The sequence below is a fragment of the Hippopotamus amphibius genome, chromosome 3 (genome assembly GCF_030028045.1).
Source record: "Hippopotamus amphibius kiboko isolate mHipAmp2 chromosome 3, mHipAmp2.hap2, whole genome shotgun sequence".
Classification (NCBI taxonomy): Eukaryota; Metazoa; Chordata; class Mammalia; order Artiodactyla; family Hippopotamidae; genus Hippopotamus; species Hippopotamus amphibius.
Window position 1 is genome coordinate 130,989,217 of NC_080188.1, and position 14,987 is coordinate 131,004,203.

Sequence of the window (14,987 nt, forward strand, 5' to 3'; positions counted from 1 at the left end):
TTCTCGTGGGCGGGGCGGGCGGAGGTCTGCCCCCGGATTGCGTGGCCCTGGTCACATGCTCTAGGTAGGGTCAGCCACCGCGCCCCTCCCTCCTGCTATAACTGCGGCCAGGCGCAGAGAAGCGCGCCCTGGCGATGTCCCCGCGGAACCTGGTGCTGGCGGTGCTGGCGGTGCTGCTGCTGCTGCTGCTGGCGGCACAGGTGGGGCGGCGGCGGGGCTCGGGGGAGGGGGGATCCGGAGATCGGGGAGGGGGCCGTGCCCGGGGCGCGCGTCGGGAGCGGGCATGACGGCGGAGGCGGCAGCGTCGCGAACGCGCTCGGATGGAGCCTGCGTCCTGCCAGTGGGAAGGGAGCCGGCAACACCGCGCGACCGGATTCCCAGCCCGAGCGGATGGTCGCGGGGAACGTCTCCAGCGGAGCCCCAGGCGGCGCCGAGCCCGCTGCGCCCCCGCGGCCAGCAGTGCAGCGCGGGGAGCCGGCGGCTGCAGACGTGGGGCGCGCGGGGAGCCGGGGTGCTGGTGCGCGCCCGGCGGAGCAGGGGGTGGGTGGCCGGGCGGCGCGGGCGGAGGGGGGATGCGGGGAACCGGAGCGGAGGGAGGCGCGGGCCCGGCGGGCGGGGGAGGGGCGGGGGAGCCCGGCGCTGAGGGGCGGGGCGGGCGCGCGGGCGGGCTGGGTCCCCGGGGCCGCCTCTGCCCGGGACCTGCCCCGAAGGCTGGGAGGGAGCCGCCCCGGGGATGGCGCGGGGACGCTGGGCAGAGCGGGTCTTCCTCCCCGCTGGGACGTGATCCCCGCCAGGGAGGCCACCCGCTTTCTTCGGGGTCCCCGCCCCCCGGGCCGCCGTTAGGAACCGGGCGCAGCGGGAGGTGAGCGCGGCCGCACCTGCTGCTCCTGTCGCTGTCGGGGGCTCGCGTGACCGCCCGGCCCGCCCCGCTCCTCCGCCGGAAACAGCCCCGGAGGGAACGCCGGCACCGCGTCTCTTTAGCTCTTGGGGGTTGGGGCTGAAGGCACAGAAAGCAGGAGCTAAGAAATGAGGGAGGAGGCACGTTCAGCCGGTGGCAGGTGTGCTCTTCCCCTGTGACCGTCTCCCACGGCATCAGGTTCCACCTTTGTGCGTCCGTTTCTCTGTGGGTGGGCAGTGGGGTGATTCCAGTTTGGGGCTCTTACCAGGGTAGCTGCGTGAACATGTCTGTGTGAGTCTTTGTCGGGACAGGGATTTCCTTTCCTCTCAGGTACATGTCGGGGATGGAGTGCACTGGCTGGGTCCGGTGGTGGGTGTAGGTTCAACTTTTTTTTTAATTAATTAATTAATTTATTTATTTATTTTATTGGCTGTGTTGGGTCTTCGTTGCTGTGCGCGGCCTTTCTTTTTAGTTGTAAGAGGGGGCTACTCTTCGTTGTGGTGCGCAGGCTCCTCAGTGCCGTGGCTGCTCTTGTTGGGCAGCTCGGGCTCTAGGCGCGTGGGCTTCAGTAGTTGCAGCACATGGGCTCAATAATTGTGGCGCACAGGCTCAATAGTTGTGGCACACAGGCTTAGTTGCTCTGCGGCATGTGGGATCTTCCTGGAGCAGGGATGGAACCCGTGTTCCCTGCATTGGCAGGCGGATTCTCAACCACTGCGCCACCTAGGAAGCCCTAGGTCCAACTTTTTAAGAAACAGTAAACTGGTGTTCAAAGTAGTCCTGCCGTGTGGGTCCCCCCCAGCAATTGTCCAGCCCCTCCACGTCCTCAACACTTTGTATGTTGGGACTTAAGTTTAGTCATCCTTGTGTGTGTGCCGTGGTGTCTCCTTGTGGCTTCCTTTAGAGTGTCCCTTGTTGAGTATTGATGTTTGGGGTCTTTTCCCGTGCTTATTTGCCACTCATACATTTGTGTGTGGACGTGTACGTTCATTTTTTAACTTAAGTTGTTGCTTTAATCGTGGTTGAATTTAAGAATTCTTTATGTACTTTGAATGTAACTCTTTGGTCAGATGTATGTCTTTCAAAGGTTTTGTCCCAGTTTCTGGCTTGTGTTTTCATTCTGCTCACAGTATTGTTTGTAGAAAACCTTCTGTTTTGATGAAGTCCAGTTTATGATTTTGTCTTCTGTGGACTGAGCTTTTGGCCTCCTATCTAAGGATGGTGTTGTATCCAAGGGCACAAAGGTTTTCTCCTCGGTTTTCTTCTAGGAGTTTTTATCGTGTTAGGTTCTACATTTTGGCCTATGATCCATTCTGAGTTAATTTTTTTAATTAATTAATTTATTTATTGGCTGTGTTGGGTCACGGGCTCTAAAGCGCAGGCTCAATAGTTGTGGCACACGGGCTTAGTTGCTCCGCAGCATGTGGGATCTTCCTGGAGCAGGGATCGAACCCGTGCCCCTTGTATTGGCAGGCGGATTCCCAACCACTGTGCCACCAAGGAAGCCCTGTGAGTTAATTTTTTTTTTTTTTTTTACACTTTAAATATATGCAGTTTATTGTATGTCAATTATATCTGAATAAAAGTTCTTAAGAAACCAAACATTTCCCAATACGTAATTTTTCCAGTTTTTTTAAAACGTAGGTAAAAAACACATAAAAATTCCATCTTAACTGTTTTTACATGTACAGTTCAGTGGTATTAAGTACATTCATGTTGTGCAACCATCACCATCCATCTTCAGAAGTCTTCCTTTTACAGAACTGAAACTCTGTACCCATTAAACAATAATTCCCTCTTCACCCATTCCCTCCAGCCCCTGGCAACCATCATTCTATTTTCCATCTCTGTGATTTTGGCTACTCTAAGTAGCACATATATGTAGAATCGTACAGTATTTGTCTTTTTTGTGACTGGTTGATTTCACTTAGCATAATGTCCTCAAGGTTCATCCACGTTGTAGCTTATGTCAGAATTTCCTTCCTTTTAAAGGCTGAATAATATTACATTGTAAGTATAGACCATATTTTGCTTATCCATTCATCTGTTGATGAACGCTTGGGTTGCTTCCACATTTTACTTGTTGTGAGTAATGTTGCTAGAAACATGGGTGTTCAAATATCTCTTTGTGACCCTGCTTTCACTTCTTTTGGGTATATACCCAGAAGTGGAATTGCTGGATCATATGGTAGTCCTATTTTTAATTTTTTGAGGTAGTTCTATTTTAAATTTTTTGTTTTCCACAGTATGGCTGTACCATTTTATATTCCCAACTGTGCACTAAATTCCCCATAGCCTTGTCAACACTTGTTATTTTCTGTTTTTCTGATAGTGGTCATCCTAATGGGTGTGAGATGTTATCATAGTGGTTTTTTTTTAAATGTGGAACACTTCACAGAATTTGCATGTTGTCCTTGTGCATCAGCCATGCTAATTTTCTCTGTTTCATCCCAATTTTAGGATATGTGCTGCCAAAGATATTGTTTTTATAAACAACAATTAAAAGAACTGTTTTTTTAAATATGAAAATTCTTTGTTTTTGTTTATTTTTAATTAGTTAATTGGCTGTGTTGGGTCTTCGTTTTGCTGCATAAGGGCTTTCTCTAGTTGTGGTGAGCGGGGGCTGCTCTTCATTGTGGTGCGTGGGCTTCTCAGTGCGGTGGCTTCTCTTGTTGTGGAGTACGGGCTCTAGGCGCATGGGCGTCAGTAGTTGTGGCACTTGGGCTCAGTAATTGTGGCACATGGTCTTAGTTGCTCCTCAACATGTGGGGTCTTCCCCAGCTAGGGATCAAACCCGTGCCCCTTGCATTGGCAGGTGGATTCCCAACCACTGTGCCAACGAGGAAGCCCTGTGAGTTAATTTTTTTATATGGTGAAACGTTCATTTTTTCGCTTGTGGGTATCCATTTGTTCCGGCACGTTTATTGAAAAGGCTGTGCTTTCTCCACTGTGATGCCTTGGGCCTTTGTCACAGTCAATTGTCTATATATATATATGGGGGGGATTATTTCTGGACAGTGAGAAACCATTTTTGAGCCAGACTTCCTACAACATCAAATACCTCCAACATCCCAAATCCACACAGCTGTTGCTGAACACCCCCTTAGCACAGGTTGTCTTTTTATTATTGACTTGTAGGCATTCATTATATGTTCTAGATACGAGTTGCTTACCGGAGATATGATTTGCAAATATATTCTCCCGTTCTGTGGGGTATCTTTTCACTTTTCCTTTGAAGCACAGGATGAAGGTTCCATCTTTATGAACCTAGTTTATTTATTTATTTATTTTTGTGGCCTGTGCTTTTGGTATCATATCTAAGAATCCATCACCAAGTCGAAGATTTACATCTATGTTTTTGTCTTTTTTTTTCTTTTTTTGTTTTTGGCTGGCCCCTCAAAGCATGAGGGATTTAATTCCCTGAACCTAGGCACCCTCCAGTTGAATTAGGGAGTCTTAACCACCAGAGAAGTCCCTTCTATGTGTTCTTCAAAAGATTTTATAATTTTAGCTCTTATATGTAAGCCTTTGATCCATTAAAAAAATTGTGTCTTGGGACTCCCCCGATGGTCCAGTGGTTAAGACTGTGCGCTCCCAATGCAGGGGGCCCGGGTTCCAGCCCTGCTCAGGGCACTAGATCCCACATGCCACAACTTAAAAAAAAAATCTCGCACGTGGCAACGAAGATTCCGCGTGCTGCAACTGAGACCCAGCGCAGCCCAATAAATGAATCCATTTTTTTAATTAAAAAAATAAAAACTTTCTTGATATGAGGTTTATGTGACATAAAATTAGCCATTTTGAAGTGAATAATTCAGTGGCATTTATTACATTAACAGTGTTGCTCGAGCACCACCATCTTGTCCCAAGATTTTCATCACTCCAAAATCAAACTCTGTGCCCATTGAGCACCCGGCCGCTCCCCATTCCCCTCCTGCTGCAGTGCCTGGTAAGCCGCACTCGGGTTCCTACTTCTGTGGGTGTGCCTCGCGTAGATGCTTCACGTACCTGGAATCTGCAGTATGTGACTGTTTGTGTCTGGCTGCTTGCACTTAGCTTTTGTTGCGGTTCACTGACAACGTAGCAAGCATCAGTGCTTCATTCTTTTTGTGGCTGAGCACTATTCCATTGTATGGGTGTACCACTGCTGGTTTATCCACTCATCAAGTGACTGACATATGTGGTACTTCCACCGTTTGGCTATTTCTGTAGTGCTGCTTTGAACATCCGTGTGTGAATGCTGTGGGGGAACATTTGCTCGAGCCCTTGTTTTCAGTTCTTTGGGGTTCATACCTTGGAGTGGAATTGCTGGGAATGTGCTAATTCTATGTTTATCGTTTTGAGGACCCACCCACCTGGCGTTGCCATGGTGCCTTCCATGAACGGATTTTTGGATGTTAAACCAACCTTGCACTCTCGGGCTAAATCCCACTTGGTCATGGAGTATCATTCTTTTGACATATTGCTAGGTATGGTTTGCTAGCATTTTTGAGGAATTTTGTGTCCATACTCATAAGACATAGTGATTTGCAGTCTTTCATGATGTCTTTGCCTGGTTTGGGTATCAGACTAATTCTGGCTTCGTGGAATAAGTTGGGACGTGTTCCCATCTCTTCTGGTTTTGGAGGAGTTTCTGAAGAACTAAGTATTGATTTATTTATTAATGTCTTCATTTATTTATTTTTGGTGGATTTCAGCAGCAAAGTCACCTGGGCCTTGGCTTTTCTTTGTGGGTAACGTTTTCGTTACCATTTCAGCCTCATCACCTGTTCGAGGGCTCTTCAGAGTGTTCCTTCTCCTGGGTATGCCTTTCTACCAACGGATCTACTTCATGGGTTGTGAGAACCTTTCACCCTCCCTGTGTGTAAAGTCAAAGAGACACAATACACAGTCTGCTGTCAAAGAATCTCTGTCCTAAAGACAAGCATCCCTTACATGTGATGAGGTCCAAGCTCATTGTTTAGAAATTCACCTAAGGTATCTATGGACAGGGGATGAGAGGAGTGTGTAACCTGGTGACTAGATGTTGGTGAAGTCCTGTTTGTTTAGTTTTTCTCTTTTCTTGCCTGTGCCTTTGGTGTCATGTCCATAGCCCTTGGTGTCTGGTTCCCAAAAGGAAGAAAAAAATGAAGCAGGGAGGGGGAGGAAAACAGGCTCTGGCTCTTTAATTCCCTCGGCAGCCACTTCAGCACATGGGGGTTACAGCATCATATGCACGCCTCTGTGTGTGCACCCCTGCAGTCAGAACACAGATCCCAGATCCTTGGGTGGCCAGGTCCTTACTGCCCACCCTGGCTCCCACAAGCTGCTCTGGGAACTGGTGCAGGGCTGCCTGCTCAGGGCCAATGAGAAGGCAGGTGTTGGGTAGCAGCTACTGTGTGAAGAGCTGAAACTGACCCAGATTCACTGAGATTTACCTGTGGAGCCTTCCCCTGGAAGCTGCAAGCCTTGAAGTCGCTTTCAGAGTTTCACAGTGGTCACATCATACTGATTCTGACAGTACACACGTCTGGGGAATTCCCTGGCGGTCCAGTAGTTAGCACTCCTCACTTCCACTGCTGAGGCCAGGGGTTTGCACCTGGTCAGGAAACTAGGTGTAGGTCAAGACTGTGATAGGAACCGTGCATCACTGAACCAGCTTCATTAGTATTCCAGATGGCATCACTTGGCCCTATTACCCCATGGAGTAATACTCATTAAATGCCAGGCACTTATTTTACATGCCGTGCTGTGCGATAACCTCAGGAGACCAGCAGCTTTGGGGGTTCACCCTCCCCCCATCACCTTCTCCCCGCTCCCCCCCAATATTATCACAACCCCAAACATACACCCTCTGGATGCTCAGAGGCTGCAGCCCAATTTGCTGTTGCTGCCCTTGACTCCATCCGTCAGGAGCCCCACACATACCCCGGGGTGCTGTTCTCTGCAGGGGGAAGGGGCCCCTCTGACCAGCTCAGGACAGTTCAGTCTATTTCTGGCCTGTCCGGGCCAGCCCCTGCTCCCTCAGGAGAACCCTGCCATTTTGCACATCCTGGCCTGATGGGGTGGCTGCTGTGCCAAGTCCTGTGTTTCCACAGCCCAGATGCTTCTTTGCCAGTGTTGATGTTACTGTTACAAACGTCTTGTTACTGTAACACCTGTAACATTGTGACACGTTCAGCCCCTGGGTTTGGAATGAGTCCTGTCTCATTTCCTGGGGGACAAACACCGGGGGGGAAGGGGGGAGTTCGGGGCCTACAGGGTGGGGTTGTCTCCTTTGCAGGCGGGCCATGTTTGATGAGGAGCCCAGCTCCGGAGTGAGAGTGTCTGGCCCGGTGTCCAGGCCCGGTGTCCAGGCCCAGCAGCACCCAGCTTGGACCTTGGGCATGTCATCCGACCTCTCACCTAATTGGGCTTTTAATAGCACGTGGCTCTTGGGGTTGACTTCAAGATGAATTGAGCTAGGGGACCTCCCTGGTGGTGCAGTGAGTAAGACTCCACGCTCCCATGCAGGGCGCCGGGGTTTGATCCCTGGGCGGAGAAGTACTTCCCACATGCATGCCGCAATTAGGAGTTCATGTCCCGCAATTGAGTCCGAATGCTGCAGCTAAAGATTCCACATGCCCCAACGAAGACCTGTGACAGCCTAAATAAATAAATAAATATTTTTCTAAAAAAGATTAATTGCACTATGACTGACGTAGCTGAGAAAACGACCCACCTCATCAGAACGGACAGTAGGCATGGGCTCTTAGTAAAAGTTTCTTGTCCTTTTCCACCTGAAGATGACCACTGCGATCAGCTTGCTTCTCAGGCAGAGCTGGGTGACGCCAAGCTCTGAGTCCTGCGGCCCCGACGAATACTGGTCCTCCGGCCGCTGCTGCAAGGGCTGCCCCGCCGGTGAGTCTTGGCTCAGACCCAGCGCCCGGGCGGGTGGCTCCCATCCCCCATCCCCAAGCCCTACCCTGGCCTGCAGAGCGGGGCTGTGTGTCTGTCTGTACTGAGTGGCCAGGGCCCCCTGCGGCCCCGCCCAGACTGGGGTCCTCCCACCCGCCCTGCGCTGAGCAATGCGGCCCCATCCTGGCACGCTGCCAGCAGAGGGCGCGCGTCCCCGGGTAGGGCGTCCCCCAGCCGGGTGGTTGCTTACAAGAGTTCCCAGGATCTGGAAAAGCTGTTTTGTCCACCCTTACGGTTGATTTTGGCCACAGATGCCACGGTCAGGGTAGAGGCTGGTGGGGCAGGGTCCAGGAGACTGGGCCCCAGCTTCCTGCCGTCCTCTCCCCGGGGAGCACGTGGACGGCCAGCCCTGGATGCTCCCACAACCGTGTGTGACACGCGTGCAGTACGGCTCACCCGAGCCTGGTGTGTAGGGTTTCTCTTGCAGGGGTCACACAGGCACGGCTGCTCGCCCACGTGGCCAAACTGCCCACGTGGCTGACCTGGAAGCCTCTAGGTCAGGCTGGTACAGGGTGGCCCTGGGCACAGGCATTCACCTTACACCATGGTGTCAGCCTGGACTCTCGGCCGTGGAGCAAGGCCCCCGGTAGATAAAGGCACTCTTAGCCCGTGGGATCAGGGGTCACTTCCCAGGAGCCCCTCAGGGGCTCGTGCTGAAGACCTTACGGCCCGGCAGGGTGTATGCACGGCCAGCTCGCCGAGGTAACCCTTCCCTTCGTGGGCCCACCCTGCAGTTGAGGACATGAGGCCTGGAGCCAGGCCTCCCGCTCCTACTCTGGCCCTGCTGGGTCACCCTGGGAGAGCCACGGGTGCCCGCTCCCTCCTCTGAAGAGGTCGTATGATAGTTTCCGCTTCCCAGGGAAGAGGGTGAAACTATTATGGGCGCAGCACTGGACGCAGCGGGAGGCCCAAGACTGAGGCTCCCGAGCTTCAAGGAGCCAGTGTCCTGAGGGACATGGAAGAGCCTGGGCCTGGCTTGGCTCTGAGTCCAGTCCTCCCGGCTGCCGCCCTCTCCTGTCACAAGAGGACAGCCTCAGACCCCAGCCAGCCCCATCATGGCCACTCACTGGCCGGGTGACTTGGGCGTGTCCCACGCCCCACTCCACCATCAACATCCTGTCCTCGGCTGTAAAGAGAAGCAGGCGTGCCAGCCCTGATGGACCCTCAGGCTGTGAACACAGGCCCTGGACACGGCACATCCTTTGGGGATCCATCACGCACACGGACACTGCTCCCTGCCCCTGAAAGCTGGCCCACCATAGCCCCCGGGTTCTGGCTTTCAGGGAATGATCGCAAGGTTGTTCTTCAGCTTGAATTCCATTTAAACTTTAAACCAGTATGTTTCAAAAAGAAGATGTGGGCTTCCTAGGTGGCGCAGTGGTTGGGAATCCGCCTGCCAATGTAGAGGACATGAGTTCAATCCCTGCTCCAGGAAGATCCCACATGCCGCGGAGCAACTAAGCCCGTGCGCCAAAAAAAAAAAAAAGATGTCTGTGGCCGCTGTAAACAGCTCAGCGCCACAAGCGTAAAGAGACAAGAGACATAAGCTGAGCATCAGAAGAGGTGTCCCCTCCATCCGCTTGGGACCCACGGAAGAGGCGCGTCCGCCTCATCACAATTCCACTTCCAGTTCCCCCTTCTCGCTCCCAGAGTCCTGTTTCTGACAGCTGATAGCCAGACCTTGGGACCATTCCCCCCCAGGTCTCTATTCTCCCATGGACTTTGCGTGTCACACAACTGTCAGCTTCGGGAAGGGACCTTTGAGGCCACTGGAAACAGTACTGCACCACGAGTGGGTCCCCAGGATTTGGGTGTCACACCCCCATTCAGCCAGTTCCCGAGGGCCGGGCTTGAGAGGGTGAGGGGAAGGTTCTGCTATGGAAGGTCTGGTAGGTGGGCTCAGGTGCTTCCTGCACCTGTAACTCCCACCACCTGCAGAGATGGATAAACCACCGCACGACCTCCTGCAGCCTCGTCCCGAGCACAGCTCTCCATGGGGTTGCATGTCCCTGTGCTGGTTTTTCCCGGCTGTACAACAGCACAAACACAAGTCACCGTGAAAGGAAATCCCCAGGGCCACCTAAATTCCTCCAACGCTGCAGCAGGGGAGACTGGCAGAGAGTGATGAGGTAGGAAATGGTCCCGCGGAAAACCTTCTCGAAGGCAGGACTGGCCTGTCCTTAGCCAGCTTGACAAAGGAGACTCAGGTTGCCCAAGGGAAGTGTTTGCAGGAGACTGAAGGGAACATGTGTCAGACTTCAAGTCCCTTGGAGGCCACCCAGGCAGCCTGGCACTTGGCTCCATCGTTTCCAAGAAGCTGATACAATTCAGATTATTTGGATCGGAAATGCCAAGACCCAAGTCTTGATATTTCCCTGTCCTCATTGGAGAGGAAAGCCCCAGGGCCTGGGTGGGGGGCAGCAGAGCTGGGCCCCTGGCCGGACCCTGCTGTGGGACCTGACACAGCCCCTGACCTCCTGCGCAGGCCAGCACGTCAGTGAGCACTGCAGGAGCTCCCACACCCGGGGACGGTGTGTGATGTGCGTCAGTGGGACATTCATGAAGTTTCCCAACGGACTGGAAGCCTGCTTCAAGTGCTCCACCTGCACCAAGGGTGAGTCTGCAGCCATTTGACCCAGCTGTGGCCAGGCCAAGAATGTGCCCTGAAAAGTCATTACAGTTCAGCCTCAATACTCAGCCACAGAATGGTCACTGTTTAACCACGAACATTTGGGAAAACCCAATGCCTATTGCCCCATCATCTGGGTAAGGAAGGGAAGATATGGTCACAAAACCCGGTGTTAAGTGCTCACCAGAAGGAATTGGCTGGAGGATTTTTATTGGCATAAAAGACTATTCCTCATGTATGGTGAGAATGAGGGGGAGACATGGCAAAAACCGTAGTCCTACTCAGATCTGAAATTCTCAGCAATTCTTTTTCAATTTTAATCATTTTTTTTTCAGACTGCAGATTCAATAAATTTAATCTAGAAAACTTTCAAAATACACACAAAGTAATAAGATAAAAGTGACCCCTCAGGGAAGAAGCAAGTTTTTATGATGAAAATTTTCAAACGCATAGAAAAGTTGAAAGAACAGAACAGGAGGCAGGTGTGTGTGCACCATTTCCAAATAAGCTGCAGATGTAATCGTATAACCCCAAACCCTGCAGCAGGCATTTCCTGACAGGGAAGGCTTTCCCTTCCAGAACCACACGCTGTGATCACATCCAGGAAAACGAAGAGTAATTCTCTAACAGTCGGTCTGTTTTCAAAGTTACTGGGACCCCATGTTTCTTTGCCCTTGTTCATCTGCAGAGAACAAGGCAGAAAACTCTGCCTCCATGGGGCCCCCCAGGACTTACTCCCAAGGGTTTAACTGAGGCTGGATGTTTCTGTGGCACGCAATGAGACAATTCCCTAGGCTCAGGGCTGCACTAGAACCCCAGTGCGCTTGTTGGTACCAGTTTCCGTAAACACGGTTAAAAAATGAACAGCCCGGTAGGAAAAGCATTTGTAAGTTGTTTTCTCCACCACAAAGGGCTGCAGTCCTGATCGAGTGGAGAAGCCTGGCAAGTCTGTTTAAACAAGGGAACACCCCACGCAGAGGGCTCCTGCCAGGGACCCTTCCCAGGGGCCTCTTTAAGTGCGAGAGGAAGGGTTCGAGTCCCCAGGAGCTTAAGGGAGCAAATGACAATGTGCGTTCAACATTCCTGGGCCCCTGGAGGGGGCGGTGGCAGGTCGGCCCTGGTGCCCTGGTGGTGGGCCTGCACGTCGGGACCACCGTGGGTGCAGGCCTGCGGGGGGCTTTGCTCTGTCTGGCAAACCTGCTCAGCAGCGCCACAGTTCTGGGCATCTGCCCCGGGGGAGGTGGGTGTAGACGTGGGAAGCACGCCCACGGCCGGGTTCAGGGCTCAGCCGCACCGGGACCTTCTCGGGGTGTCCCTTCTAAGGGTGATGTGGGTCCCCAGAGCCTGCCCTTCCGTGACCCAGCCTTCCCTGCCTGCAGACGAGGAGGAGGTGGCGGGGTGCACGCTGACCCGAGACCGGGTGTGCCAGTGCCGACCGGGCCATTTCTACCTCCACCCGGGATCCTCTGAAATCTGCAGCCGGTGTAGCAGGTGGGTGACTCTGCGTGGGTGCCCTGGGCGGGGTGAGGGGGGCCTGGTCCGGGCTCGCGTGGGTTCCGCTTTAGTAGGACGTCCCATGTACGATGCGTCAGCTTCCACTGGGTGAGTGCGGCCCAACCCCCGCCCGCCAACCGTGCAGACTCCAGCCGGGGGCTTCTCTCTCCTCTTCTCTTGTCTCCCCCTGGTCTGTGGAATCGTCCCCATTTCCAATGTATTGCCTGTTGGGGCAAGTTCTGTTTTACGTGATTCTTTCCTTCTTCCTAGAGTTCTGTGATTGCCTTTCCCCAGTTTAATGCCTCCCTTGCCGTTTCGCACTCACTTTCTCTGAGCTCTCTCTCCATCACCCTCTGTCTGTCACCCGTCATGATCCCTGGGTCATCAGCTGCACTCACCGCGCTGAAGGCCGGCACCCGCCCTCCTGGGTTCTGCCCCCACCTGCCCCGCCTGCTCTGCTCCACTGAGTGGCTGGAGCGCATCCTCCCGTCACAGCCGAGGAAAGGATGTAGGGACAGGTGGGATGGTTGCCTGTGAGGAAGGCCTTTCTCCAACGTCACGTTTGGCTGGTGGGCTGTGTGCACCATCCTTGGAGGGGCAGTATCTCCCCCTCCGAGTCCTGGGGAGTCGCTCCAGGGGGCTCTGGCCTGCGAGGTGCTGGTGAGCTGCCAGTGCCTGACCCGGGATGCAGGACTCACGTGCCTGCCATTGGCAAGGCTGGGTTCAGTCACAGGAAGCAGAAGTGACAGCCTGGAAGGCATTTCGGCTCCTTAAAGGGCATCCTCGCCTGGAGATTTCGCCAGTGTTTTCCGCTCTGTGATTCTGCAGTTTAGGGTCAAAGAATAAACCTCATTATTCCCAGAAGAGGGTGGGGAGCCTGGGTGATGGTAGAATGCATGGGCCCAGGACGTGACTTCTAGAGAAACCCACGGCTGTCACCACTCAGTACGGTGCACAGAGCTGTGAGGCACGTTGGCAAGTAAATAACTCATCCTCGATCTCAGCAAACCCACCTGTTCCTGAAAAATCCCTACAGTTCATAAGAATGAATGATAAGCCTGTAACTTGCAGCCATTAGGAAGGCGCCTCTCAGTTCCTGAGCCTTTGTTAACAGCTGGATACACTGCTTTCTCCCTCAGTCCACATGCTGACAGCAAGGCCTCCCCGTCCATAGAGGAGGAAAGGACGCAAAGTGTCCTCTCAGTGAGAACGGCGCTGTGCTGTCTGAGATGTTGGTTCCACCCTCTGCGTACCCAGGGCCCCTGCAGTGCTCCCCAAAAGCGGGTGCTGGGTGCCAGGCCCTGCCTGGGCACAGGGAGAGGCCCCAGAGCCCCCCTTCTGTTGGTGGTGAGGCGCACCAGGGGTGGGCCTGGGCAGACGTGGTAGGAGGAACCCTGAGGGCATCTCTCTCCACCCAGGTGTCCCAAAGGGCACGTCGTTGTCCAAAGATGCAACACTACTGAGGACACGGTGTGCAGCTTTCCTGGTCTAGGTAAGAGGGTTTTTTATCTAACCCGTGTCTTTTTCACTGAGACAGAATTCACATAACATGAAATATTTTAATAAATTTATTTATTTATTGCCTACATTGGGTCTTCGTTGCTGTGCACAGGCTTTTTCCAGTTGCGGTGAGCAGGGACTACTCTTTGTTGTGGTGCGCGGGCTTCTCATTGTGGTGGCTTCTCTTGTTGCGGAGCACAGGCTTTAGGCGGGCAGGCTCAGTAGTTGTGGCTCATGGGCTTAGTTGCTCCGCGGCATGTGGGATCTTCCCGGACCAGGGATGGAACCCGCCTCCCTGCATTGGCAGGCGGATTCTTAACCACTGCGCCACCAGGGACGTCCCAAGCATTTTAAAGTGAACAGTTTAGTGGCGTTTAGTACCATCTCTATCAAGTTCCAAACCTCGAAAGGACCGGCTGTCTTCTCTTTGCTCAGCCCTTGCCAACACTAGCCTGCTTGCCGTCTGTAGGGTGGCCTATTCTGGACATTTCACATGCGTGCATGTGTGTTACGCGTGCCTTCTGTGTCTGGACTCTCTCGCGCAGCATCACGTCCTCAGGGTCCATCCTTCTCGTCGCCTGGACGGGGCTCCGTTCCTTTTCGTGGCTCCATAATGTTCAGGTGGTAACATGTGGCTACAATAGGAAGGTACCACATTTCATTACTCATTCCTCTGCTAGTGGACTTCTCAGTTTAAAATAAAGAGGGAAATAAACCCTCCAGAAAAGACCACTGAAGGCAGGGCCATCTTTTCAGTAAGCGCTTCCGTGGGAGAGCAAGGCTGGGAGCACCTGGGATGCAGGGACCTCTCCGCATCGAGGTCTGTTTCTTTAGGGTGTGCGCCCGGAGGTGCAATTGCTGGGTGTATTGGTCTTTTATCCTGAGGCTGCTGACCTGACCGAAACTGTCCTGCTTTCCCCCCTTTTAGAGAGGAGACACTGGTGGTCTTTGATCGGAAGCTTTCTCTTTGTCTCAGTCGTAGTGACCCTCTTTTTCTGGCTTTCGAAGAAACCAACTGGATGCATGTCTGCGCACCCTGGCCTGTCTAACGGTATCAAAAAGCATCCACGTCAGAGCCTCTGGAGGGGACAGTGACGACCTGGGGGAGGCTGAGTTCCACCGGCCCCACCCTTTCTCGTGGGCACCTGGTCCCCATGACCTGATGCTTGCTGCACCCCGACCGAGCCCCTGCCTGGAAGTCAGCACAGGGCTGTCAGCAGCTGAGCCTGGCCTCCGAGGCTGAGGGAGAGGCCGCAGCCACACGGGTCCCCCAGGCAGCAGCTGACGAGGCCCAGGTCCACCTCGGGGCACACCTGGCTGGGCCAGGCTGCGTGCGGAGCTGGCTCCGTGCGGAGCTGGCTCCGTGGGGACGAGCATGTCTCAGGTGCCAGGTGGAGGCTGCTGCCTCTGGGAAGGTCCCAGAGATGGTGGGCCCAGAAGGCTGCGGGAAGGGAGGCAGGCCAGGCTCATTCCTGCGCCTCCCCCACCAATCCCTGGGCTGGGGAGGGGGTGTGATGGCTTCCCGAGGCT

The 14,987-nt window shown here is 53.6% G+C and overlaps 1 protein-coding gene and 1 non-coding gene across 3 annotated transcripts in view; one reads left to right on the forward strand and one right to left on the reverse strand.

The window, feature by feature from the left end:
• Nucleotides 1–14,987, forward strand: part of LOC130847937 (tumor necrosis factor receptor superfamily member 1B-like) — a 27,545-nt gene continuing 12,558 nt past the window's right edge. Inside the window, exons 1-6 of one of the 2 annotated variants that reach the window (XM_057725685.1) lie at nt 1–200; nt 7,663–7,777; nt 10,320–10,448; nt 11,843–11,954; nt 13,376–13,449; nt 14,386–14,508. In XM_057725685.1, coding sequence (XP_057581668.1) covers nt 135–200; nt 7,663–7,777; nt 10,320–10,448; nt 11,843–11,954; nt 13,376–13,449; nt 14,386–14,508 — 619 coding nt within the window. In that variant the 5' untranslated portion in view covers nt 1–134. Of the gene's footprint in view, nt 201–7,662; nt 7,778–10,319; nt 10,449–11,374; nt 11,955–13,375; nt 13,450–14,385; nt 14,509–14,987 lie in introns of those variants that run through there. The other variant, XM_057725684.1, reaches the window with a different exon arrangement.
• Nucleotides 3,275–3,379, reverse strand: LOC130850582 (U6 spliceosomal RNA). Its single transcript, XR_009052950.1, has one exon. It is a non-coding gene; the product is annotated as a U6 spliceosomal RNA (small nuclear RNA).